General features: G+C 30.2%; 3 protein-coding genes across 4 annotated transcripts in view; 2 read left to right on the top strand and 1 right to left on the bottom strand.

The window, feature by feature from the left end:
- LOC113372454 (sideroflexin-2) overlaps positions 1-7432 on the top strand; it is a 30260-nt gene extending 22828 nt beyond the window's left edge. For both annotated transcript variants that reach the window (XM_026612787.1, XM_026612786.1), the window contains 4 exons: positions 2734-2848; positions 6844-7021; positions 7123-7170; positions 7235-7432. In XM_026612787.1, the coding sequence (XP_026468572.1) occupies positions 2734-2848; positions 6844-7021; positions 7123-7170; positions 7235-7343 (450 nt within the window). In that variant the 3' untranslated portion in view covers positions 7344-7432. The remainder of the gene's footprint in view (positions 1-2733; positions 2849-6843; positions 7022-7122; positions 7171-7234) is intronic.
- Positions 7433-14105: 6673 nt separating this feature from the next.
- Positions 14106-18320, top strand: LOC113373979 (putative tRNA (cytidine(32)/guanosine(34)-2'-O)-methyltransferase). The gene is made up of 5 exons (XM_026614241.1): positions 14106-14381; positions 15431-15685; positions 16389-16598; positions 17103-17287; positions 18177-18320. Exons 1-5 carry the CDS (start codon positions 14261-14263, stop codon positions 18318-18320), a joined length of 915 nt encoding a protein of 304 aa, XP_026470026.1. The 5' UTR covers positions 14106-14260.
- A 1999-nt stretch (positions 18321-20319) lies between these two features.
- Positions 20320-21938, bottom strand: LOC113373978. The gene is made up of 2 exons (XM_026614240.1): positions 21543-21938; positions 20320-20682 (listed from the first exon to the last, which is right to left on the bottom strand). Exons 1-2 carry the CDS (start codon positions 21936-21938, stop codon positions 20320-20322), a joined length of 759 nt encoding a protein of 252 aa, XP_026470025.1.
- Between the last annotated feature and the right edge of the window lie 3047 nt (positions 21939-24985).

The raw sequence follows: 24985 nt of genomic DNA, 5'->3' as shown, positions 1-24985 counted from the left end.
TATAAATATAAATATAAAGTATAAATATAAGTATAAGTATAAATATAAATATAAACTAATTAGTATTTTGCCTTAAGGGGGTCTCCTCATCAGTATGTTCCAAAAAATCGATTTTTTTATTTTTGCTTCAATCGTTAGATTAATTATTTAAGAATATTCTTGCAAAGTTTGAGAGTCCAACTCAAACTAGTTTAGGATTTACAGGTCCGAGTAGAGTAGCGCGTGGGGCAAGCGCGAATCAAGCCGCGCAACTTTAAAGCTTATTTTCCGAAAACCGATTTTTGTAAAATTCCGTGCACGATTAAAAATGAACCATAAAAGCTACATATACAAGTAAGACACCGTTTTTTAGATAATTTTATTGTCCATAGATTGAACTAAAAACATGTATTGAAATTTTCATTTTACAATGTTGTTAACGCATTACTCCTTAAAAAGCCCTAAAAAAACAGTTACTTTTTTTAAAAAATGTTAAAATTTTAAATTTCAACTTTGAACCACCATAATAGTCTATGATGTGCAGAAAAACCTTCTGAATAAAGAAGTATTTCCATTTTTAGTTTCAGATAAAAATTACGGGCTATACCTTGCACGGAGTTTGAGTTGTCAATCGCGAGCTGCTGCGCAAGATTGTTTATAAATCAGCCATTTTTATTTATTTTGACATACAATAAATTTTATTTTGTTGAATAAATACGTGTTCAAAACTATGCAAAAGATCTTTTGTTTCTCTTGTTGTTTTCATGTTCAAAAAAAATACTGAAAAATCCCTTTTTTTGTAAGCTACTGATGAGGAGACCCCCTTAAGGCAAGTTACATGAACTTTCCGATATGTGTAAATAATCGACTTAATCCATGATGAATAAATTAATTTATGAGTGGTTAAAAGTATTCGAATTGAATTTATTACACATGATTGAAAATCGAACACGTTTACCCGGTCGAATTTTTTTCTAAAAGCAAATCAATAATTTTTATAATTGAACCAGTTTTGTAGGACTTTAATGGTTTAGTATGTTAAGACCAAGTACTCTATCGTCATACCAAGTAAATCGTCTAAATTTAATTTTAACAAACGTCAAAAAAACTACTCATTTTCTCAAACTTTGATGTATATTTACAATTAAACTACTTGTGGTAAGGCCGTAATATTTCTGTAAGACCATGATATATATCGCAAAAAAAAGTTTTATGAAAATTGGCTTAAATTTTTTTTCAACAGTTAATTACAAGAAAACGGCTCGGTAGATTTTCACATAAAACTAATCAAGATCATTTCCAACTAATATCTTTCGAATAGTTTTCGATTTTTTAAAATCGATTTGGTAGTATGAGCTTAAATGTGGACGGAAAGTTTAACGCTTTTTTCCGAATTACAAAGAAACGGCTCGACAGATTGTCACTGTCAAACGATAGCCCTCATTGAGATACATCAAATGGCTTTTAAATTTCTGAAATCGGTTCAAGTTCAGGCGTTTTTGAGAAAACTTCGATCAAAGGTCTAATTTTGACAAATGCCAACAAAACATTTAAACGTTTAATTTTTAAAATTAAACGACCGTAATATTTTAGTATGATCTTTAAGTCTATGGCATCTACCATAAAAAAAATTCATAAAAATCGTCTAAAATAATTTTTTTAACACCTTATTACAAGAAAGCGGCCCGGCCGATTTTTACCAAAAACTTATCAGCACCCAACTAATAACTTTCGAACAAAACTGACAAACAATAATCCTTATCGAGATACATCGAATAGCTTTTAAAATTCATGGCAAAAAATCTGTTCACACACACACATACTTTTTCCAAATTTGGTCTCATTCGATTCAGAATGGCTTGAAACGTCGAGAAAACATAAAATTAGCGAATCGGATTTTTTTATGAAAATAAACTTCTCCTTCGGAAAGCTAAATATAAATATAAGTATGTACCATAGCTGAATGCCACATAGACTTGTTTGAATACACACTTGTATATCAAAAATCAATTATTCGCCGATAATTTAGAACGCGTATTTAGTCACCCATAATATTTTTCAAATAAAGTGGATAAAAAGATACTTCCTTGAAGTGCCTCAGAAAGGATTAATCTTTTGACGCATTCCTTGTTATTTACGCCGACATAAAATTATCTACTTTCTAGATAGGATTTAACTATTAAAAGTAGTGGCTTTGTTAAACAACGTTTTAGTTTCTACAGATAAGTGCCAAACATTATAGAAAGCTGATTTATGACCAGAAACACTGCATTTCGATTTATTATGCAATTTTTTCGAATGCAGGTTCATTTATTGCATTTACTACGCGGTGAGATTGTTCGATGGTGGAGTGTTAGTTGTGTAAGCCAAACTTATGATTTGGAATTACATTTTGATTCATCAATTCCGACTTAAGTTCGTTACTCTACGTTGTAGAAGTGATTTTTCAAAAATCTTAGAATTTCAAGAAAGTAAGCTAATTGATTTATAAGAAGATATAAATAAGAAGATTTCCCTGATTGTTTTATTGAAATATTTTTGCTAAATTCAAAGACCAAGGAAAAACTTTTAGTTTGATAATTGCGTTAAATATTATTCTTAAAAATCTAATTGCCTTTTTTTATTACTAATATTGCAATTGCCAGGATATGGCTATATTACAAAAAATAGTTACTTATGTCTTGTGAATATATATTACTACACTACACTAGTCATCGGTTTATTAATTTTAATGGAAATATTACATTGTCTTAGAGATACGTTCCTTTTGCCGCAGTAGCAGCTGCTAATTGCGTTAATATTCCGATGATGCGCCAAACAGAATTATTAGCAGGAATAGACGTTGTAGATAGTGAAGGCCGCATTATAGGTGAGTTATTATATAATACTTAATTAAGATTAATTAGTTTTAGTTTAAACATACTGCTAACTATTATCAATATAACTTTGAGATGCTGTACCATTGAATAATGTGATTTTTAAGGTTTTCAAGGTTTCTGAACATTTTAGCAATCATAGAAAAAATTGACGTGTTTTTTTTTGTATAGCGAAGGAAAGCTTTTATGCATCCCAGACTGATGTTTTGTCTGGGTATGTCGAACTCAATTCCGACTCTTGCCCCTAGTCCCCACGGAAACCGCCGTTAGGCATTACTTCATGGGGGGGGGGATCTAGAATGTTTAATTCTTAACTTCATTTTATACTCATCTTTTAAATCGGCGAAGTCCCATTTTCCTTTTCTAGAACGCAAGTCAATTAGTAGGGTAGGGCGGGGCTAGTTGTGCAAATTTTTACTTAAACGGATGTAGCTCCTCAATGAAAAGTCTCAGTAAATTGCTATACGGGTTAATGAATTTGTTGTTCATCGCTTAACAAAAATGTTAATACTATTTTTTGGTAATAAGTAAAATTTAAAAGCTACAGCTGTTTAAATGCAAAAAGTCAAGTATGCTCAATGTACCCCATAGGTGGGGCAAGTTGAGCACTAAGAAAATTGAATGAAATCATAGGTTCAATGTCTATTAGTGATGAAATAAAATAAATTTTTAATAACCAGTTCTATATTTATAGTCTTTATTGACAGAAATACAAAACTTATAGTAATTTGCTTTGAATAATTAACGAAAAGTAGAATCAACAAAACAATATCGTATCTTACTAGTTATTTTACCATTATATTCAGTATTTTTGTTTAAAATCATTATTTCTTTATATTATTACTCATAGACTTAGCTTAAATCTTAAAAATAATAATTAAAAATAGAACAAGTTTAGCAACTATAACATATAAAAAAATAGAACAAGTTTAGCAACTATAACATATAAAAAAATAGAACAAGTTTAGCAACTATGCTTAACTAACCCCAACTCGGAATTTCAAAATAAAAGTGATTTTATAAAAAAAAACGTGAGAATTATACCCAGAATCTCTATGCATATTAGAAGTACTATAATTCTATAGAAGAATAACATTTACCTGATTAAAAACAAATAACATTTGACTAAACCAGACGAAAACTCGTGATGAATGACTTTTTTACTTTTTGGTCTCAAAGTAAACCAAACTCTCGTGAGCCTCACTCATTTGTCCAGCGGCCACTAGCGATCGCGGGATGATTATTTCTTCCAAACCTCTATCTTTCCGCCATATAATGCCTAAACGGGCGGTGAATAGTTTTCGAGATATTTCGATTGCTCAACTTGCATCTATGTTCAACTAGCCCCGCTCTACCCTCTCTCGCAAATCAGTCTATGGCGTTCCAAGCAGCTTCAGCTGTCAGCATCACTTCGACAACAGTACCTGGAGTAATTCTTCGCCTCAATATCTCTTCTACATCGTCCGGTGTAGAGCACCAAATCGCGGGCGAGCTATCGTGCTTGAAGCGGTGTAGGTAGGCTCGAAAACAGCCGTGCCCAGGTAGCATTTGCGTAGTGTAATAATCGACTTCTCCATGCTTGCGATTTAGCTAGACTTTGATGTATGGAATGTGACGATGCGTCTGTCTTTCACTGCGACATCCCACAGTTGCTGCCATCGGTCAATGCTGTTCTGCCGTTCTTCTATTTTTAACTTTTTAAGACTCAGTAGTTGATGTCTTCGATGGTAAATTGCACGTCTTTCCTCTGCTAAGACTGAGAGAGGCAGAGTTCCTGAAATGACGCACATTACTTCCTCTCATATTGTGCGAAATGCGCAAACAATTCTTAAAGCACTCAAATGCGCTTGAGAGCATCATTCCATATGGAGATACCACATGTAAGCACCAAAGTAACCATTTTTGATAGTAATATCCTTCTGGTTTGTTTAGGGCCTCCAATATTAGGCATCAGTCGAGCAGGTCCCGTCCTAACTATTGACGCCTTAGCACTAACGTGTTCTACCTGTCGATTGAAATTCGTTAGTATTAACTATTTAGACGATTCAAAGATTAAAATAAAATTAAAATAAAAAATAAAAAAATTATTCAAATATCTATTCAACATTTTTGATTAGTCACGAATTTTTAGGTTTTTACGTTTATACTATCATTCTGTGATTAATTATAGGCCGTTTCTATCGAATATATTCCAAAACTAGTGGTGTATGGCATCGTGCCTTAAGGCAAATTGCTGGAACTTCCCGTACCGTAACGAAATGTTCGAGGAATATTAAATGTTTTCAAATAGATTATTTCAAATACTGTAATATTGTCTAATATTTATAAGAATTGTATAAACTGAATCACATAGTGGAAAATTTTTATTTTAAGTATATAAGTGAGCTTCAAAACTTTAGCCAGAATTAAAATTAAAATTTGAATTATTTTTGATAAAAAAAAATTGAAACTAGTGGGGTGGGTGGCATCGTGCCTTAAGGCAAATTGCTGGAACTTTCCGTGCCGTAACGAAATGTTCGAGGAATACTGAATGTTTTCAAATAGATTATTATTAATATTGTAACATTGTCTAATATTTATAAGAATTATATAAACTGAATTGCAAAGTTGAAATTATTTGTTTAAAGTATATTAGAACTATAGTCAGAATTAAAAATAAAATCTGAATTATTTTCGATATACAAAAAATTTAAAAAAAAAAAAAAGTTGATACAATTTTTTTTTCAAAATCAATTATTTTGTTAAGACAAGCAGAAAGTTCTTTGAATCAATTAAATCGGACGCTTAGTTCTCTCAAAAACTACCATTTTTTGTACATTTAGCTCCGTATCTTCGAAATGGCTGGGCTTGCCTTTGCTAAAAACTAATAACCACTTCTCCCAATCATTACTAATTGAATGTTTTTTAGTTCATTCAAATCGGATGCTCCGTTCTCTCAAAAACTCGATTTCTATTTTCTGCACTCTTTGCTTTTTATCTCCGTAACTTATTTATTAGTTTTTCGCAAAGGCAGGCCCAGCCATTTCGAAGATATGGAGCAAAATTCACAAAAAATGGCAATTTTGAGAGAACTAAGCGTCCGATTTAATTGATTCAAAGAACTTTCTGCTTGTCTTAACAAAATAATTGATTTTGGAAAAAAAAATTTTTTTGTTTCAACTTTTTTTTTTTTTAATTTTTTGTATATCGAAAATAATTCAGATTTCATTTTTAATTACTACTATAGTTCTAATATACTTTAAACAAATAATTTCAACTTTGCAGTTCAGATTATATAATTCTTATAAATATTAGACAATGTTACATTATTTTAAATATTATATTTATAATGATCTATTTAAAAACATTCAGTATTACTCGAACATTTTGTTTCGATACGGGATGTTCCAGCAATTTGCCTTAAGGCACGATGCCACTTACCCCACTAGTTTCTTTCAAAAACCGTCATTTTTTGTCATTTAGCTCTGTATCTTCGAAATAGTTGCCTTTGCCAAAAACTGATCAGCACAACTCCCTATCAATAGGAATCGAATGTTTTTTGAACCATTCAAATCGGTTGATCCCTGCGCCCGAAAACGTGAACGAAAAAATGCGGACACGCAAAACTCACACACACACACATCCATATTTTCTGAGGTATGCCAAAATGTTCAGAAACCTTCAAAACGTGGAGAAATGCAAAAATTTTCATTTTCGGCCCATTACTATAAGAGTAATATAAGTTAATTAGGAAAGGAAGTTAATAAGAGAACATAAATACTTCACGATAACTTATTTCAGCACGTGGACTAATTTGCTCTAAAATATAACGCGAACGTTATGAATTGGATGTCGATATGTTTGTCACAGTGTTTCTTCATTTCAGTTAGAGAAATGGTAGTTTTCTTGATATTTGATTGCTTTTTGGTTTGTTTTCCCACAATTATTTTGTCACTTCCAACTATACATATAAAACATTTCTATAACTTTGAAAAATTAATATTTTAAGGAAAATCACGGTTAGCTGCTGCAAAAGGAATCAGTCAAGTTGTTTTATCAAGAATAGTAATGGCCGCGCCGGGAATGCTCGTTCTTCCGATTATTATGGAAAGATTAGAAAAATTTGATTGGATGAGAAGACTAAAAATATTACATGCACCTATGCAAGTTATGATGGTTGGATGTTTGTAAGCATATAAAATAAATGCAAAAAAGAAATAAATTGGATATTAATCAAAAATTATGAATACCTGTGATTGTATTGATTTGTTTAATTGAAAAATTTCAGCTTGACTGTCATGGTACCTACAGCATGTGCCCTCTTTCCTCAGCAATGGTTTGTATGATTGTATTGTATCTTATATACTTATTATATATTCTTATGATGTTATATGTTTTAGTTCTCTCAAAATTTCTACGATTGAGCGTTTTGAACCTGAATTTTATGCTGACATGAAATCGAATAACGACAAATTACCAGAATTAGTATATTTTAACAAAGGCTTGTAACAAAATGATAATGGTAGAATACATTGTTTCTAGTTACATGGTAAAACTATGTGTATGCACGAAAAAGACAATAATTTTCTTTAAAATCTTGATGATTATTTAAGTAAAGAAATGTAGAACAATAGATAATAATACATATATAAATAGAAAAGTAATAGCTTTTTAATATAGGACATGTACATGTAGAATGTAGAATACACAATAAGTCGAAGTATTGGCTAACGTGGGTGAAGTATTGTCATCAAGAACGAATAACATCGCAAACATTTGCACGATTGGACCGGTTTTGTAATATTATTTTTGTTTTAGTAGATTTTATATGAATTTTAAATTGAACTTTTTATTTCAAATTTATTTCAAGTTTTTGGGGTGAAAAGTGGAGAAAGTAAATACTAGAAAAAATGGATGTATGTATGTATGTGTATGTGCGTATGCGTTTGTATGTATGCTGTTTAGTTTCTGGCATAGCTGTTCCGGAGATACGGAACAAAAAGTGCAAAAAGAACCAGTTTTTAAGAGAACGGCACATTCGATTAGAATGATTCAAAAAACATTCGATTCGTATTAATTGAGTGAATAATTCATTACATTTTTGCGAGGACGGGTCTACAGGCATACATTGCTTGTGTCGAATGTCGATGGTTTGAGGAAATGAAGTGCTTATTTTATTTTCGTTTTTGTAGATGAACAATGGTCGTCGCCCAAATATAAGAACTTAATATTATATAGATTTATAAAATATGGCAATAAAATTTACAATATTTATAACAAATATTTCAAAATATTTACAACAATTGATATTATCCATTTATAAATTTTTATACATGATTGATTATATATTTTTTGCAAGTTTTTAATTACTGTACGGGAATTTCCATCAATTTGTCTATATTTAAGATTTACTTTCAAAAATAGCGAAAATGATTTATGAGATAAAGATACTATATAGTATTTTATCTGATCACACATGTGATCATGTCATGTATCTTCCTGCAAAGCAATGTTCAAAAGATACAATTTTATTTATTAAAGCATTTATTTATAGATTATATAATTTGTTTTGAAAATTAGTTAAGCTGTGAGCTGTGAAAATATGTAGCTTGTAGTCAGTTTTATTTTTGTTTTATTGTACATAAAAAACTATACACACGGTACATTCAGCTACTTTTCATGTATATTTTATTTGACAGCGTGAGAATTCTCAGGGATCGCTATCCTGCGATAGCACCTTCTCAGATATCTGTTTTGATGTAGTGAATCATTGCATATTCTTTTTTTTTTGAGACGCATTGGCGGTAAAGGCTTGAGCAGGTCACACGCTAATTGGTTTGGATGACGACTTAGACGAGCTTTGTATCTGGAGCAGTAATGGTTAATTTCTTGTTCTACAGCTGGAATTCGGAGATCTTGATGTATTAACCAGTTTGGAATATTTTGGAGTGTTCACGATTTTCTTCAAAATTTCGTTCTGGAACCTCTGTAGAATAGTTATGTTTGATTTACTGGCCGCACCCCATAGTTGTAGACCGTAGGACCATATTGATTTAATAATTATCTTGTATATTAGGAGTTTATTTTCTAATGAGACTTGTCATTTCCAGCCCATTAACCAACTAAATTTCCTAAGTGTTAGTTCGAGCTGCTGTCACTTCTTAAGTATATGTTCATGTGAGATAGAAAGTGGCATTACTAGTGCAGTAAACGGAGAGGAAAAAAGGGTATAACCTCTGAATTTTTTTACTGTGCTCCGAATTGAATGAAATTTTGGAATTAGGTTCATCTAACCCTCAAGTTCAAAAGTGAAAACAATTCGGGTTGCGCCATCACCCCCCGGGGGGCTGACACCCCTTCTCAATTGTGTAATTACATTTTTTTAAAATAACGTCGGAAATCGATAGAAGAACTAATTATAAGAAAAAAATGTCTTCTATAGTTTTTCAAAAAAACTAATACTTTTCAAGTTACTGTCCACTAAAGATTCATATATTTTTGGCGTTTTTCTTCGTTTTTTTGCAAATATCTCCTAAAGTATACATTTTAACGAAAATCATGTAATGAACAAAATAATGTCAATAAAAATCTTAATAAATCGGTATTAGATAAAGTGTTCTAGGAAAAATATTAAGCAAGATTTGAAAGAGCAAAGTCGTTTTTTATTTCGTTCAAGATTTAATTGTTGTATTTAAAGCCATCTAGTGTCGAGGTTTTACATCTTATGAATTTCGGTAAAATTGGGTTTTATAGTGCTCAACATAAGCTTTAAAATGAGTGCTGTTACAAGTTTTTTGCGTGTAAAATGAGTGAGCTATCATGCAAATAAGAAGCATATACGCAGTTTTTTTCTTTTAAATCATATGGTTTAATGAGCGCCATTTCCACCAGAATTAAAGTAATTCACATTCCATCTAGAAATCACTTCATTATAGACATCTTGATAGATTCTAGCAGATTCACTTCTTTAGTAAAAACTATTTTCAGAAAACTCACGATTTCATAAAAACTTTTTTTTTTCAATTTGCGCGGCCGCGCAGTCTTTAAACATGCATAACTCTGTCAATTTTTGTGTGAAAGAATAATAATAAAAAACAAAAATAATCCAGAAAGATCCCTTTGATTTTTATCTATATGCTTTTATACGTATCTTTTATTCTTTTTGAGATATAATGAAAATAATTTCAATTTTTAAAAAAATTGGAAAAAAAAGTTTTTATAAAATCGTGAATTTTCTGAAAATAGTTTGTACTAAAGTAGTGAATCTGCTAGAATCCATCAAGATGTCTATAATAAAGTGATTTCTAGATGGAATGTGAATTACTTTAATTCTGGTGGAAATGACGCTCATTAAACCATATGATTTAAAAGAAAAAAACTGCGTATATGCTTCTTATTTGCATGATAGCTCACTCATTTTACACGCAAAAAACTTGTAACAGCACTCATTTTAAAGCTTATGTTGAGCACTATAAAACCCAGTTTTACCGAAATTCATAAGATGTAAAACCTCGACACTAGATGGCTTTAAATACAACAATTAAATCTTGAACGAAATAAAAAACGACTTTGCTCTTTCAAATCTTGCTTAATATTTTTCCTAGAACACTTTATCTAATACCGATTTATTAAGATTTTTATTGACATTATTTTGTTCATTACGTGATTTTCGTTAAAATGTATACTTTAGGAGATATTTGCAAAAAAACGAAGAAAAACGCCAAAAATATATGAATCTTTAGTGGACAGTAACTTGAAAAGTATTAGTTTTTTTGAAAAACTATAGAAGACATTTTTTTCTTATAATTAGTTCTTCTATCGATTTCCGACGTTATTTTAAAAAAATGTAATTACACAATTGAGAAGGGGTGTCAGCCCCCCGGGGGGTGATGGCGCAACCCGAATTGTTTTCACTTTTGAACTTGAGGGTTAGATGAACCTAATTCCAAAATTTCATTCAATTCGGAGCACAGTAAAAAAATTCAGACCTAAAACGCTCCGTTTACTGCACTATACGCATTATGCCTTAAGGCAATTAATATTACAGTTTCAAACTTGTAGTAGCCAATGAAATCAGGGAATGATTTAACACTCTTAGGGCTTTTAAAATGTTGATATTAAGGGACCGATTCTGCCGCAATGTTATGATAAGTTCATGTTATGAAGAATTTTCCATAGTAATATAGACAAAAGTTACGCGGTTGGTGTTCAGTCAGGCGAATTTCTCAGGTTTTCTCATACAAAACATAACCTAAAAGCCGCACAAATGTCAAAAAAACGATGTTAGATAAGTGTGTGTTTCTGATTCCTCTTAGGTAAGATACGAGTGACGTTGCAGTTTATGTTTAAAACGCCGGAATGAACAGCAAATACATGATATTTTGACAGCATTCAGTATGATACATTCGCATAATGTATGGGGAGTCGGAGCGTAACATAGCCATTCCGTAACATTTCTCTGTTATGCGCAGAATCGGTCCATAAGTATATCTATTGCCGTCATATACGTTGCCGTCACTTTTTATTGATCTGATATTATAACATCACAAGGAATTATATGGTCAGATACATAGCAATGGTCAGATGCATAAACAGATGACTAGTATTTTTGCAACACTTTTAGTCTTATATCAAATATATTACTTGTTAACTTCCCGTAGGGTAAGTTATTGTAATGGGTCGAAAATAGAAATTGAAAATTTTTACATTTCTCGACGTTTTGAAGATTTCTAAACATTTTGGCATACCCAGGGCCGGTCCTACCTTGCATGCGAAAAATGCGGGTGCCAGCCTTAGGGGGCGCCAAAACAAGATTCGGAGATGAAATTTATAACTTTTTTTTTCAATATAAAATCAAGAATACTTAATAGATTATAATAATCTATCTAACTAATTAAAACGAAACTTGTTAAAAAATCAATACAAATTAAAATAGCAAAAATGGATAATGGGGAGTCAGTGCTTAGAAAATAGCTTATTTATTCCGAGAAATTGAATTGTAACTTTTGTTTTTATAGCAAAGGCTTCGCATCTAATACTTTGAATTTTGAAGCCATGGAAATGAAAAAAATATGCAAAGTGAAAGCAAAATTTATTTTGGAACAAAAATCTTTGACCTTTTTTATTCATAGTGGTGTTCATACTCTAAATTTGATTATTAACTATGCAGAAATAATATAGATACAAATATAAATATTTTGTTTTTTTGTTTCGATATAGTTCAATATGTAATTTTTGCATTTTTTACTAATCTTAGGACAATACTTTTAAAATACGTTAAAAACTTAACTTTCAAACAACAATCTGATACTCTGAATCTGATGGGAAAGTCAAGATGAATACAGTTCGGCCCATAGATAAATAAGCATAAAAATTTGGCCCTTACGATATCAATAAGTAGAAGTTTACGATGCAATTTTGGATATTGTAAATAATGAAAAGATAAATTAAATTAAATTTTAAAAAATCCAAAATGAAATATAAGTGTTATTTTTAAAAATTAAAGGCTAGTTTTTTTGCATACTAATATTTTTGCAATATCGCATACTAAATAAGTAGGTAAAATGTTTCAAAACCCAAATATTAATATTACACTTACGATAGAAATAAATTAAAATTTAAAAATATTTGATTATCATCAACCCGCAAATCGCTTCGATTTTCTGAATAATTTTAAACTCAATATATTTTATACGTTTTTAGATTATAATTTTAAGATTAATTTTTGTGTACTAAATCTAGATTATTAATAAAATTGAATAAAAAAAATTACGTTAATATTTATATAATTTTAAGTATAAATTATATTAAAACAGTTAAATTATTATGGGGGGGGGGGGTTAGATAAAAAATTGCATGAGGACGCTGAGGACCCCAGGACCGGCTCTGGGCATACCTCAGAAAAAATGGATGTGTGTGTATGTATGTATGGATACAAATTTCCAGTCACGTTTTCGGGCGCACGGATCAACCGATTTGAATGGTTTAAAAAACATTCGATTCCTATTGATAGGGAGATATGCTGATTAGTTTTTGGCAAAGGCAGGTCCAGCAGTTACGGAGATAAAGAACAAAGAGTGCAGAAAATAATAGATTTGAATGATCTAAAAAACATTCAATTAGTATAATGATTGCGAGAAATGTTTATTAGTTTTTGGCAAAGGCAGGCCCAGCCATTTCAAAGATACGGAGCTAAATGTGTAAAAATGGCAGTTTTTGAGAGAACTAAGCGTCCGATTTAAATGATTCAAAGAACTTTCTGCTTGTCTTAACAAAATAATTGATTTTGGAAAAAAATGTTTTTTTCGACTTTTTTTCAATTTTTTTTTTCTAAAAAAAATTGTTTGTATATCGAAAATAATTCAGATTTTATTTTTAATTCTGACTATAGTTATAATATACTTTAAATAAATAATTTCAACTTTGCAATTCAGTTTATATAATTCTTATAAATATTAGACAATGTTACAATATTAATAATAATCTATTTAAAAACATTCAGTATTCCTCGAACATTTCGTTACGGTACGGGAAGTTCCAGCAATTTGCCTTAAGGCACGATGCCATACACCCTACTAGTTTCCATTTCAGATCAGTTGTAAAAATTATTAGTTAAAGTTATAACTTTATAGTTTTCAGTTTATGCAATATATATGAAATAAAATCCTCATTTTTCTTACGTAATATTTTTTGTAGGTGAATTACGTAATATTTTTGTAATTATTTCGTAATATCGAATTACGTAATGTAGATTACATATTTCTTACACTAAAATTACGTAATATTACGTCACTTTCGCCGATTTCTTAAATACTGAATTTCCATTTGCCAAACTAAGCGGCAATATCAAAAATTATTTTCATTATCAATTATTAAATTTAAAATAATAATTTGTGCGTTTCTTTGTTTATCATTGGGCCGCAGGTTGTCCATGGCCGTTCTAAACATAGAAATATTTATGGAAATAATCATATATGGTATTTTATTTCTTTAAATTGAAAATAATAATTTGTGCGATTGTTGCTTGTCATGAGGCCGCACAAAAATCGTTATCGGGCCGCAGGTTGGACATGGCCGTTCTAAAGCTTTCAGAGCCATAGATAACAAGTAAGTTCAGAGCTTTATGCTTACTTATAGTTACTTATCTATGTTTCAGAGTCCAGAGAGCTTTTTCGACCGCGGCTCACTAGCGCCTGGTTGCCGACCCCGCTAAATTATCGCGGGTTTAGTTCTGAGTTGACATATTGACAATCAGACAACGTGCCATGATTTGTGTGACACAACAACTAGAGTTAACCTAATTTATTCACAGGCTTTGTTGTGATAAAAGATTTACATATTCTAATTTATTATAAATGTATTACGCTTATCTTGTGGGCAGGTTTCAGAACTTGTCAAATTGCTAATATAGTCAATATTAACAAAATATGGGAAAAACATCAAAAGATAAGCGTGATGTGTATTACAGATTAGCCAAAGAAGAGGGCTGGCGAGCAAGGAGTGCTTTTAAACTTCTGCAAATTGATGAGGAATTTAAAATTTTAAATGGTACTCTTTCATTAATTTATACATAATATTTTACGTTGACAATGCAAAAATTGTTTTAAATCAAACGTTATTTCTATTTTTTATTATCTATTCTTGTCTATAGTTATTTGAACTTTTGCTCTAAATTTACATTCGATTTAATGCTTTATAAATTATTTCTATTTAGAATTAGGACTTTGGATTAAGAAAAGTCTTAGTTCTTTATATCTTTTTTGCGAATATGAAAGATATTTTTAATGAATCAATCGATTGAATTTTAATTAAGTGCTATTCAGTTATTGTACACACACACACACACACATATATATATATATATATATATATATATTGTAGAGCTTTGAACAAAGCAAATGTAATAAAAAACAAAAAAGTTTTTTTTAAAAAAACATTTCTTTATTTATTTACTGTCAACGTTTTGGAACTAGGTACGTTCCATCTTCAGAACATTTTTTAAGAAACATGATTTTGATAAGATTTGAACAAACAATATATTTAAGAAAAGCAGAACAAGGTGGATTTTTTTCTACTCTTCTTAAAAATTTGGGAACACTTTTTGTTTAACTAAGGATAAACTAATCATCTTTTGTCAGAATTCTTGATACTGTATTTAATATGTAAGAATATCATAAGAACTAAGTTCTAAACGAATACATAAGATCATAATGTAAACAACCCGAGTAAGTTCTTTGCATCACAATATTAATGAATTTGGAAAGAAGTAAATTGAAAGAAAGAATTTAAATTTAATGTTTGATAAATGATAGTCAAAGTTCATTAATAAGATTATTATTAAAAAATTATAAATACAATTTATGTACAAGCCATAAGAAATATTAAAAAAAAATTAAGAAAATAATTTCATTTTTAACCATTTTATAACCAAAAACAAAAGCGTGGTCCACTTCTGTCCACCTTACTATACTTATGAAAAACTTTTTTTGAGCATGCATAAGAGTGGTTAACCACGATTTGATTATTTTTATATCCATTCTGAGATACGATATCTTTCACACGTAAATAGCTACATCTTTTATTTATTATTTATTTAGATGTTACAAGAGTTGTTGACTTATGTGCAGCTCCAGGTAGTTGGAGCCAGGTTTTATCAAAAAAATTATTGAAACAAGAATCTATGGAAAAGAGTAATGTGAAGATAGTTGCTGTCGATCTTCAAGCTATGGCACCTCTGCCTGGTGTTATTCAAATTCAAGGGGACATCACCAAAAGGAATACTGCTAATGAAATAATTAAACATTTTGAGGGTGGAAAAGCTGATTTAGTAGTATGTGATGGAGCACCAGATGGTAATATCTAAGTTATGTTTTATAAATATAAATTTATTGAGCTACAGTACTCTAATTTAATATCAAACTTCGAATCAAATAAAATTCAATCCAGCTCAAATGAAAAATCTATATTCTGACCCGAGTTTTTAAATAAGAGGAATAAAATTAATATTAAAATATTAATTGGAAATTTATTTGTATGAAAATCATTTATGGAACTTTAAGCTTGAAAAATTTAGTAACCACTGAAGAAAATGCAATTAATAAAGTTTCTTACTGTCTTTGTAGTATATTCATACACAAACAAGACAAAATTATAACTTGATTCAGTTTATTTTGATATGAATTTTATTTTATTTAAAAAAAAATTATACTGGTATAGGATACAAAATACAGTAAGTAACTTTGCTAAAGTAAAATTTTGCTAAAAATAGAGCAGATAATTCGAGGTGCGTATGATCTTCAAATTTATTTGCACATTTTTTAGATTTTTAGGAGTCCTGCCATAATCGGTCTGTTAAAAAATAAGTAAAATATGATGTATAAACTCTCAATTGAGGATTTGCTACATAAGCAGTATTTTGTGCAATATTCGAGTCTTATTATTTTTTTTTATAATATATCTTTATAATCTATTTCTATTTTCTTTATAACTTATTTAGAACTTTATTTATCATATAAACATGAAAATATTAGGGTATTAATATTTATTTAATTTTAGTTACCGGCATTCATGATATTGATGAATATATACAAGCTCAACTACTATTAGCCGCACTAAATATTACAACTCATATATTGAAATCTGGAGGTACATTTGTGGCAAAAATATTTAGAGGTAAAGATGTTACACTCTTATATTCCCAGCTGAGAATTTTCTTCACAAATGTTATTGTTTCAAAACCTAGAAGCTCTAGAAATTCAAGCATTGGTAAGTATATTTATTGTTTACATAATTTAAATGTTTATATTTAAGATCAAGTTATTATAGTTACTAATGCTACTAATAAAAAATTACGACCTATTTTATTCAAATGCCATTGAAATTGTTAAATTAACAGTAAAGTGAAACATTTAAAATTACTTGTCTAGTTTAATGTTACTTATAAAAAATGTCTAGTTGAATGTTATTTAAGTCAGTGTTACCTATATTATAATATATTCTATATTTTTACATATAATTTTACATAAAGAAGCTTTTTTATTAAAAAATGAAGGCTCAAGCTACTCCCACAAACAATATAAGTGTAAACATAATGTTTTGTGTAGAATACCAACTTTAATTTTTTTTTAAATCTGTTATTCATATTTAAATCATATAGCTATTATCAAATATTAATTTTCAATTGTGACACTGAATTTATATTTATATTAAAAAAAAACTATATAATTTTTGTTGTACTAGATCACATAGCCAAGTTATTATATTTTACAGAAGCTTTTGTAGTTTGTAAAAACTACTCACCTCATGAAGATTATATACCGACTATGGACAATCCTTTATTAGATCACATGTATGATGACAATAATCCACAAGTAGGTACCAACAGATTAGTCGTTCCATTCTTAGCTTGTGGAGATTTATGCCCATATGATTCTGATACTACATATCCATTACAGGTATGTTTTTCAGTTATATTATTTATTTGGTATGTTCATTTATTTCTATTTCTTTTTATAATTTATCACTATACATTACTCTTATAGTTTTCAAATTAAAATAATTTTAAATATTGGGTTACATTAGTTCAAAGTTCAAAGCTAATTCATTTGAATGATTCAAGAAACATTTGATTACTATTAATGATGAGATGTGCTAATTAGTTTTGGCAAGGGCAGGTCGAGCCGTTTCAGAGATAAAGTCCAAAAGTGCAAACTTTTGCTATTCAGTTTTTAAGACAAGGGGATTGTTCAAGTATTACGTAAGCAGATTTATTACAATTATTTACCCCCCCCCCTCGCCTTCATCAGCAAAAGTTCTTACCCAAAATAAGCAAAATAAGCAAATCAATAAATTTTAGAATTTTAGAAGTAATTTAGTGAAATTAGTAAAACATAAAGTATGAACAAGGGAAGGCAAAGGGTAGAGGCTAACTAATCAAACACTAATAATAATTATAATTTTATCCCAAAAATAAGCATAAAAGAATTGATAACATTTTTTGCATTTGCACTCGTCTTTTAATGAAACTTCAAGTTGTAACAAACCTTTTTAATACATTATAAGTTATAACAAATTTAGATAGCAATATCATTATCAATCATATACTTGTATCTTATCCATGGTCATCATAAAAGAACTCAAACTATATATAAATTTTTGAAATGGAAGGTTAACTGTGCATATTGTTTACTAGGCCAGATTCACTTTTAAATAGACAAATTTTATTCATTTAATATTTATTAGATGTTTTATTAATTCATTTTATCATTTTATTATTTTAAAGCAGGAAAATATTTATAGCATATGGTTATTAATTAATTCAAAAATATGTTTGCTTTTTTTCAGCTTAAAGATGGCGAGGAATATAAGTGTAGAGATCCAGTTCAGCCACCCATTTCGCCACCATATGCTGATTTCTTCAAGCTAAATTTAGGAAATGTTATGGTCAAAATGGGATCTAAAACGTTTTCTGAAGACAGTACTAATTAGTAATAACCTTTTATAAATATATCTTGTTATAAATGACTTATAAATTAATAATATTAACTATTTAATAATTAATACTCTTATTATTTTACTACCATGCATTTTAGTTCCAATTTATATAACTTATGAGACATTTTATCTCCCAACATGTCAAATAAAAATAAAGAACTAAAAAAATATTAGATTCATTGTTGGGACTACACGTGACTTAATTCAGCTAAAATACATAATGATTTCATATAGACATTTGAATACTGCAAATATAATATAAACTAGTGGTGCATGGCATTGTGTCTTAAGGCAAATTGCTGAAACTTCCCATACCGCAATGAAATATTAGAGGAATATTAAAAGATTTCAAATAGATTATTATAAATACTGAAACTTTCACTATTTGTATTTGAATGACAAAAGACAAGAGCTTATAAGTTGAACGACGACGTTTATATATGTTACATAAAAAGTAAATAAACAAAACTGGATCAAGCAGAGTATAAAGGTATCCCTTATTTTTAATAATTATGTGGACTGAATTGCAAAGTTTATTCTCTCAAAACTGCCATTTTTTCACTTTTAGCTTCTTCTCTCTGAAATAGCTGAGCCTGTTTTTGCCAAAAGCTAATCATCACGTCTTCTCATCATTACAATTTGAATGCTTTTTGAATCATTGAAATCGGATGCTCTATTTTCTTAAAAGCTCAATTTCTATTTTTGCACCTTTTGCTTCACTCTTTGCAGTTATAAAATTAACTATTTTAAATTTCTGCAAGTTGCATGAGCCTCCTGAAATGTGTAATAATTAGCTTAATCAACCAAAATAGAGATGTAAATATTTAGATAAAATTTTCGACTACATGATTACACATATCATGGACATAGCCCATGATATTGCTTAACGATTTAAATAAATGGTAATACTTTTTACCCAACTAGATTAGTTTTGTAAACTTATTCTTACGCTAATTCTAAAAAAAATGCCTTAAATTTGTGAATTCGCAAAAGCGACTTTTGGCACAAATTTTATATTTTTTCCAACTTTGATGATTTTTAAAAATTTAAAGACTTGTCATAGGTCCATAATATTATTTTAGTAAGTATTCTTTTTAGGACCATAAAGGCGGCTTTACACTGTATAGAAAACTCTAGGTAGAGTGTAGACTCTCTAGCTAGAGCGCTCTACCGTTGTCTGTACACTGTAAAGTGTTTTTTTCTTCCGAGACCACTTTCGTACTCTAGGAGAGGTGTAGGTGAGAGGTGCTAGAGCAACTCTACCTAGACACTCTAAAAAGCTATGTACACTTGTGGCTAAATATATTAATATATATTAATCTGAGACTTTACAACTAGACTATATAGAAATAAACTTTGTTTTTCAATCTAGTTCTTGTGAGACAATTGACAATTTTTGTCGTTTTGTATCTTTGATAATAAAGTTATCATGATGAGTTCCCGGCAGAAACAAGGTTTAGTTGCATTGGTGGTATATTGTTTAATTAAAAAAAGAAATAAGAAAGTAAAAAAAAAAATGTGTGTTAGGGAATGGATTGCCAAAAGTGAAGAAGAGGGAGTTCATGCAAAGATGTTAAAAGAACTCAAGTACCAAGACATAGCTTCTTGTGAAAATTTTATAAGAATGACCCATAAGGATTTTCAGCATTCAAGAATTGCAAGACAAGATACTCATCTAAGAAAATCAATATCATCATCTGAGCGGTTAACACTGACTTTGAGATTTCTTGCTACTGGTAAGTGGTATAAAACAATTATTTAAAAAAAATAATTCAAAAACATTTTTTGAACTATTTATTTATAAAAATTGTACCAATATTCATTGTAAATAAATTATATTATAGGTGACAGTTATCAGTCATTAAGCTATTTGTTTCGGATTCCGCCAACAACTATTTCTCGTATTGTTCCGGAGGTGTGTGATGTTCTGTACTTGGAATTGACAAATGATTATTTGAAGGTATGACAAAATGAACCAGAGTACTCACTCAAATTACTTGGAGAGTGAACTGGGGGAGGATACTTCTCGCATGTCGTCTTCCTCATTTGCGTCTAAAATAGCTCTCAGAATCTTGCGTTTTAATTTTTTTCGGATATCTTCCGAGCGTATTCCTCTCATCTCTGCAGTAACAAACTCTCCAAATACGTCCAATTGATCTTTCGGAGCTCGTAAACAAGTTAAAGCTTCATTCAGCAACTCATCATCCTTTTTAACTGAATCGGGTGCCCGTTTTGTTTTTTTATGAGATTTTGTAACAGAAGTCTGCCCAGACCCTCCTGAACCTGAAGGATGATTGTGTACTTCCTGCGGCGTCTGTGCGTAATCTGAATTATTATTTATTTCCTCATCATGGTCCTAAAAAAAATTAAAGTAATAAATGAAAATTAAATGTTTTGTTCTTTTTTTTACAGATTCCTTGTACATCAGAGGAGTTGGAAAATGAAGCACAGCAATTTGATGTTACCTGGAACTACCCAAATTGCATAGGAGCTATTGATGGAAAACATGTGGTAATGGATGCACCAGAAAAGATTCAGGAAGTCTATATTATAATTACAAGGGGACACATAGTATTGTATTAATGACTCTCGTTAATGCTGATTATAAATTTTTGTATATATATGTAGGTTGTCATGGGAGAGTGTCAGACGGGGGCGTATATGCAAATTGTTCACTATCCGCATGTTTGGAAAACAACTCTTTGAATATACCCGAAGCAAAGCCATTATCAAATGGCCAGTCAATTCCGGTGCCATATGTCATCGTTGCCGATGACGCTTATCTATTAAAAACTTACATAATGAAACCATTCCCTTTTAGAGACCAACCTATTGAAAATCGTGTTTTAAGCTGCTTGTGTGTTACATAATTATTTAATTGAAAAAAAGTCGACCAGATATGTTTCTGAAGATGCTTTTGACATGGAAGAAAATGGCAGGCTTATTCAAGGTTGTTGGCGAGATGACCCACTTCCACAAAATTCATTTTATCCATTGCAACAAACAGGCGCGAGAAATCCGACTTGCACAGCTAAGCAGGTACGCGAAAATTTTAAAACGTACTTCATGTCCAGAGTAGGTGAACTACCGTGGCAATATCAATATGTTTGATTTTTCTATTTATTAATTTTTAATTTATTTTGTTATATGAAGTCTTAAAATGTATCCTACAATAAAAATTTTAAATCACAATATGAATTAACTTTATTTACTTACCAGCACATCTATATTAATAACATCAGGAGCACTGCCAATTGAATCCTCTGTTGAATTTGTCTGGATATTCATAAACTTGACGGCCTCGAAAAACTCCCACTTCGGTTTATACCTTTCATCTGCACCCTGACCAGTTTGGAACTTTTTCATTTTTCTCAGATGCTCATTTAACTGGCATCTCAAATTATGAATTTTGTTTTTTACTATTTTAACACCCAAATTTAAAGACGTTGCTATTGTTTCCAGTGACTTACATTTCAGGTTTCGATTCCTATACTCCTTCAACCGGACATTCCACAATTCTGGATGAGCCTCTACCAATTCAATTAATTGAAACACTTTATTTTTCGTCCAAACAAACTTTTCGCACTGTTCTTCATCACATAGTGCTTCCATTTTCAAAAAAAAAAAATATTTCTTGGGAACACAAATAAACAAACCAGTGCAAAGCAAAACAAAAAAACTCTACGTATAGTACAGAAAAGTATACAACAAGTTGAATAATGCTAGAGGTACTAGCTACAGCGTGGAAGTTGTGCAGAGACACTGTGTACACTGCACTGAATATCATTTGTCTAGCGAGATTGTCTACGGAGAGCGCAGAGTGACTCTCGTCATATACTCTACATATACACTACTCTGGAAATATACACTACTCGTCATATACACTACTCTGGAAAGAAGAGTAGTGGACTCTCGCTAGAGTGCTCTAGTAGCTGTGTACACTATGGGACTCTACATAGAGCGCTACAGTGTATCGGCAAATCTACAGTGTATCGGCAAATCTACAGTGTATCGCACATAACAAGTTTTATCGAAAAAAATTTACAACAGTTAATTACGAAAAAACGGCTTGGCCGATCTTTGTCCAAAACTAATAGCACAATTCTCAAATAATATCTTTCGAGGAGTTTTTCAATTTTTAAAATCGATTCAGAATTTTTGACTAAAACGTGGACGAAGTTTTGTTTACTTTTTTCTTAATTACTAAGAAACGGCTCGACCGATCTAGTAAAGACATATTTTTACATCGATACATCAAATGGCTTTTAAATTTTTGAGATCGGTTCAGTTGTTTTTGAGAAATCCTCGTAACAAATTTATTCACACACACATACTTTTTCCAAATTTGGTCTCATCCGATTCTGAATAAAAACATAAAATTAGTGAACCGGATTTTTTTATCAAAACTAAACATAAACTCGGAGTTGAAAAAACTAGAAGTGTATATGGCATCGTGCCTTAAGCCAAATTGCTGGAAATTCCCGTAAAAAAGATTAAGTTTTTTTAAAAAGGATTCAAATTTTTTTTAGAGCTTCCCAAAAATTTTAAGGGTTCTTCATTTCGTCAATATAAATAAAATATTTTTTAAATTATTGAAATAGGACGCTCCGTTTTTGTCATAAGTTTACGTTTTTATAATACTAATCAGCACGTCTCCTTATGAATTAAAATCGAATGTTTTTTTGAATCACACACATACATCAATTTTTCCTAAGATATGCCAAAATGTTCAGAAATCTTTGAAACGTAAAGATATAAAAAAAAATCCATTTTTTACGGGATTAATAATTAAATTTTAAGATGAAAAACTTTTTTTCCCCCAAAAGCAATTGTTTTTCAAAAGCAGAAAGTTTTTCAAATCATTCAAATCGGATGATTAGTTCTCAAAAACTATTTTTTTTTCACATTTAGTTACGTATCACCAAAACGCCAGCCGTTACCTGCCTTCGCTAAAATCTAATCAGCACATTTCCCTGCGAGTAGGAATAGAATGTTTTTTTTAACCATTCAAATCGGTTGATGGAAAATGTTTACGAAAAAATGTATCCATACATAAATACATACACGTAGAGCTCACTTAAGGGGTTAGGGGTAATTGGAGGTACGAAAAAATGAGAATTTTCAATACTGTTTTTTTGTTAATAAACTATGCTTTTTACAAAAATATTAATACGGCATCATTTTACAATGTTTTGACTTGAGGTAACAAAAATTTCAGAAAAAAATAATAAATATTCCCAAAGTTATAGCTGTTTTTGTTGACCCTGTTTCAAAAAACAGTCCTGGCGGTGACCATCATAACTCCTTAGAGATTCATCTAAAATCAACCAAATAAAAAAAAAATAGTTTCATAAATAGATAATCCTGGGCCTGATCGAAGGTTTTCTTTTTTTTGCAAAAATTAACAAAATGGCAGCATCAGAAATAAAATTTCTAGATTTTTGAGTAAAAAATCAACAGTTAATTGGTCTTAAAAAATTAAAATTTTTGAAAAAATAGAAATCCTTCGATCAGGCCCGAGTTTATTATGTATTCTAAAAGCTGTATAAATTTCATTAAAATTTACTAAGCGGTTTTTGAGTTACAGTGGTCACCGGTTCAGAAAACATAGTTTTGAGAAAAGCGCGTTTAAAGTTTCGCATTGGATTTACGTACAGAAATTCGAATTATTGAATTACTTAAACCGAGTCATCTATTTCTGGGTCATATAATAGTTCATCAGTCATTGTGCAAGTTTCCAAAATTTCCATTTGCTGGTGCCTACGAAGCATTCTGGCCTCCCGTATGTTCTCGTTGGCGCGCTGATCTGCCACTTTCACACGTGCAGCATCCAATTTTTCAGCATACTAATGGGAATTATACCCTCAATTAGGTCCTAGGGTATCCATAATCAATAATAATGATTATGTATATGTATTCATCCATTTGTACGATAGTAAAACTAGTATTCACGGTTTTTAGGCATATTTTTTACACTAGTTAGTTGAAGCTTTTAATTTTTTCTGATTATGGATTCAATCTTGAACTACACATTTTGAAAGTAAATTATCATTGCTGAGATTGTCGTAAATTGGTTTAAAACCTTTAAAAACATCAGGATATGAGGGAGAATAATCTTGAGTATAAGTATCGAGCTCTCCACTTACTTCAGCGCGCTGGTAAGAGTCCAATAACTCAAAAAGTAATCATCGGATCAACTTGAAATTTTCAGAGAACATTTTAAAGATATTACACTTTATGAAAATGTAAAAAAATAAAAATCGATTTTTCAAAAATTCCAAGTATCCCTAACCCCTTAAGTGAGTTAAGTACAATTGTATAGTATATACTACAAATAAATAATTTTAACTTTGCAATATCATAGTTTGCACAATTCTCAGAAATATGAGATAAAATCTTTTATTTTAACTCTGGATCATTAACTTTTATTTATTTACTTTTCATGTCGTCGTCGACCATTTTATATTTATGTAAAATTATATTATAATTTGTCTATAAAATACGAATAACAAAAGTTTATAATAACCTATTTAAAGCATTTAATATTCTTCGAATATTTCATTACGGTACCGGAAGTGGCAGCAATTCGCCTTGAGACACGATACCAAGTTTATATACCCATACCCGTTTGTGAATTCAACAAGTTATTTGTTCTTTTT

This window comes from Ctenocephalides felis, unplaced genomic scaffold (genome assembly GCF_003426905.1).
Source record: "Ctenocephalides felis isolate EL2017-DRISC unplaced genomic scaffold, ASM342690v1 CF-g0.4_SCAFFOLD_01604, whole genome shotgun sequence".
Taxonomy (NCBI): Eukaryota; Metazoa; Arthropoda; class Insecta; order Siphonaptera; family Pulicidae; genus Ctenocephalides; species Ctenocephalides felis.
The sequence above is the reverse complement of the archived record's forward strand: the minus strand, read 5'-3'. Positions and strand labels throughout refer to the sequence as shown.

What these genes read in the sequence shown, in the direction of transcription:
- LOC113373979 (XM_026614241.1), top strand. Translation starts at nt 14,261, where the DNA reads ATGGGAAAAACATCAAAAGATAAGCGTGATGTGTATTACAGATTAGCC. An exon ending in ATGTGATGGAGCACCAGATG is followed by an intron (nt 15,686 to 16,388) that starts GTAATATCTAAG and finishes ATTTAATTTTAG; the next exon opens with TTACCGGCATTCATGATATT. An exon ending in CTCTAGAAATTCAAGCATTG is followed by an intron (nt 16,599 to 17,102) that starts GTAAGTATATTT and finishes TATATTTTACAG; the next exon opens with AAGCTTTTGTAGTTTGTAAA.
- LOC113373978 (XM_026614240.1), bottom strand. Translation starts at nt 21,938, where the DNA reads ATGGAAGCACTATGTGATGAAGAACAGTGCGAAAAGTTTGTTTGGACG. An exon ending in TTATTAATATAGATGTGCTG is followed by an intron (nt 20,683 to 21,542) that starts GTAAGTAAATAA and finishes AATTTTTTTTAG; the next exon opens with GACCATGATGAGGAAATAAA.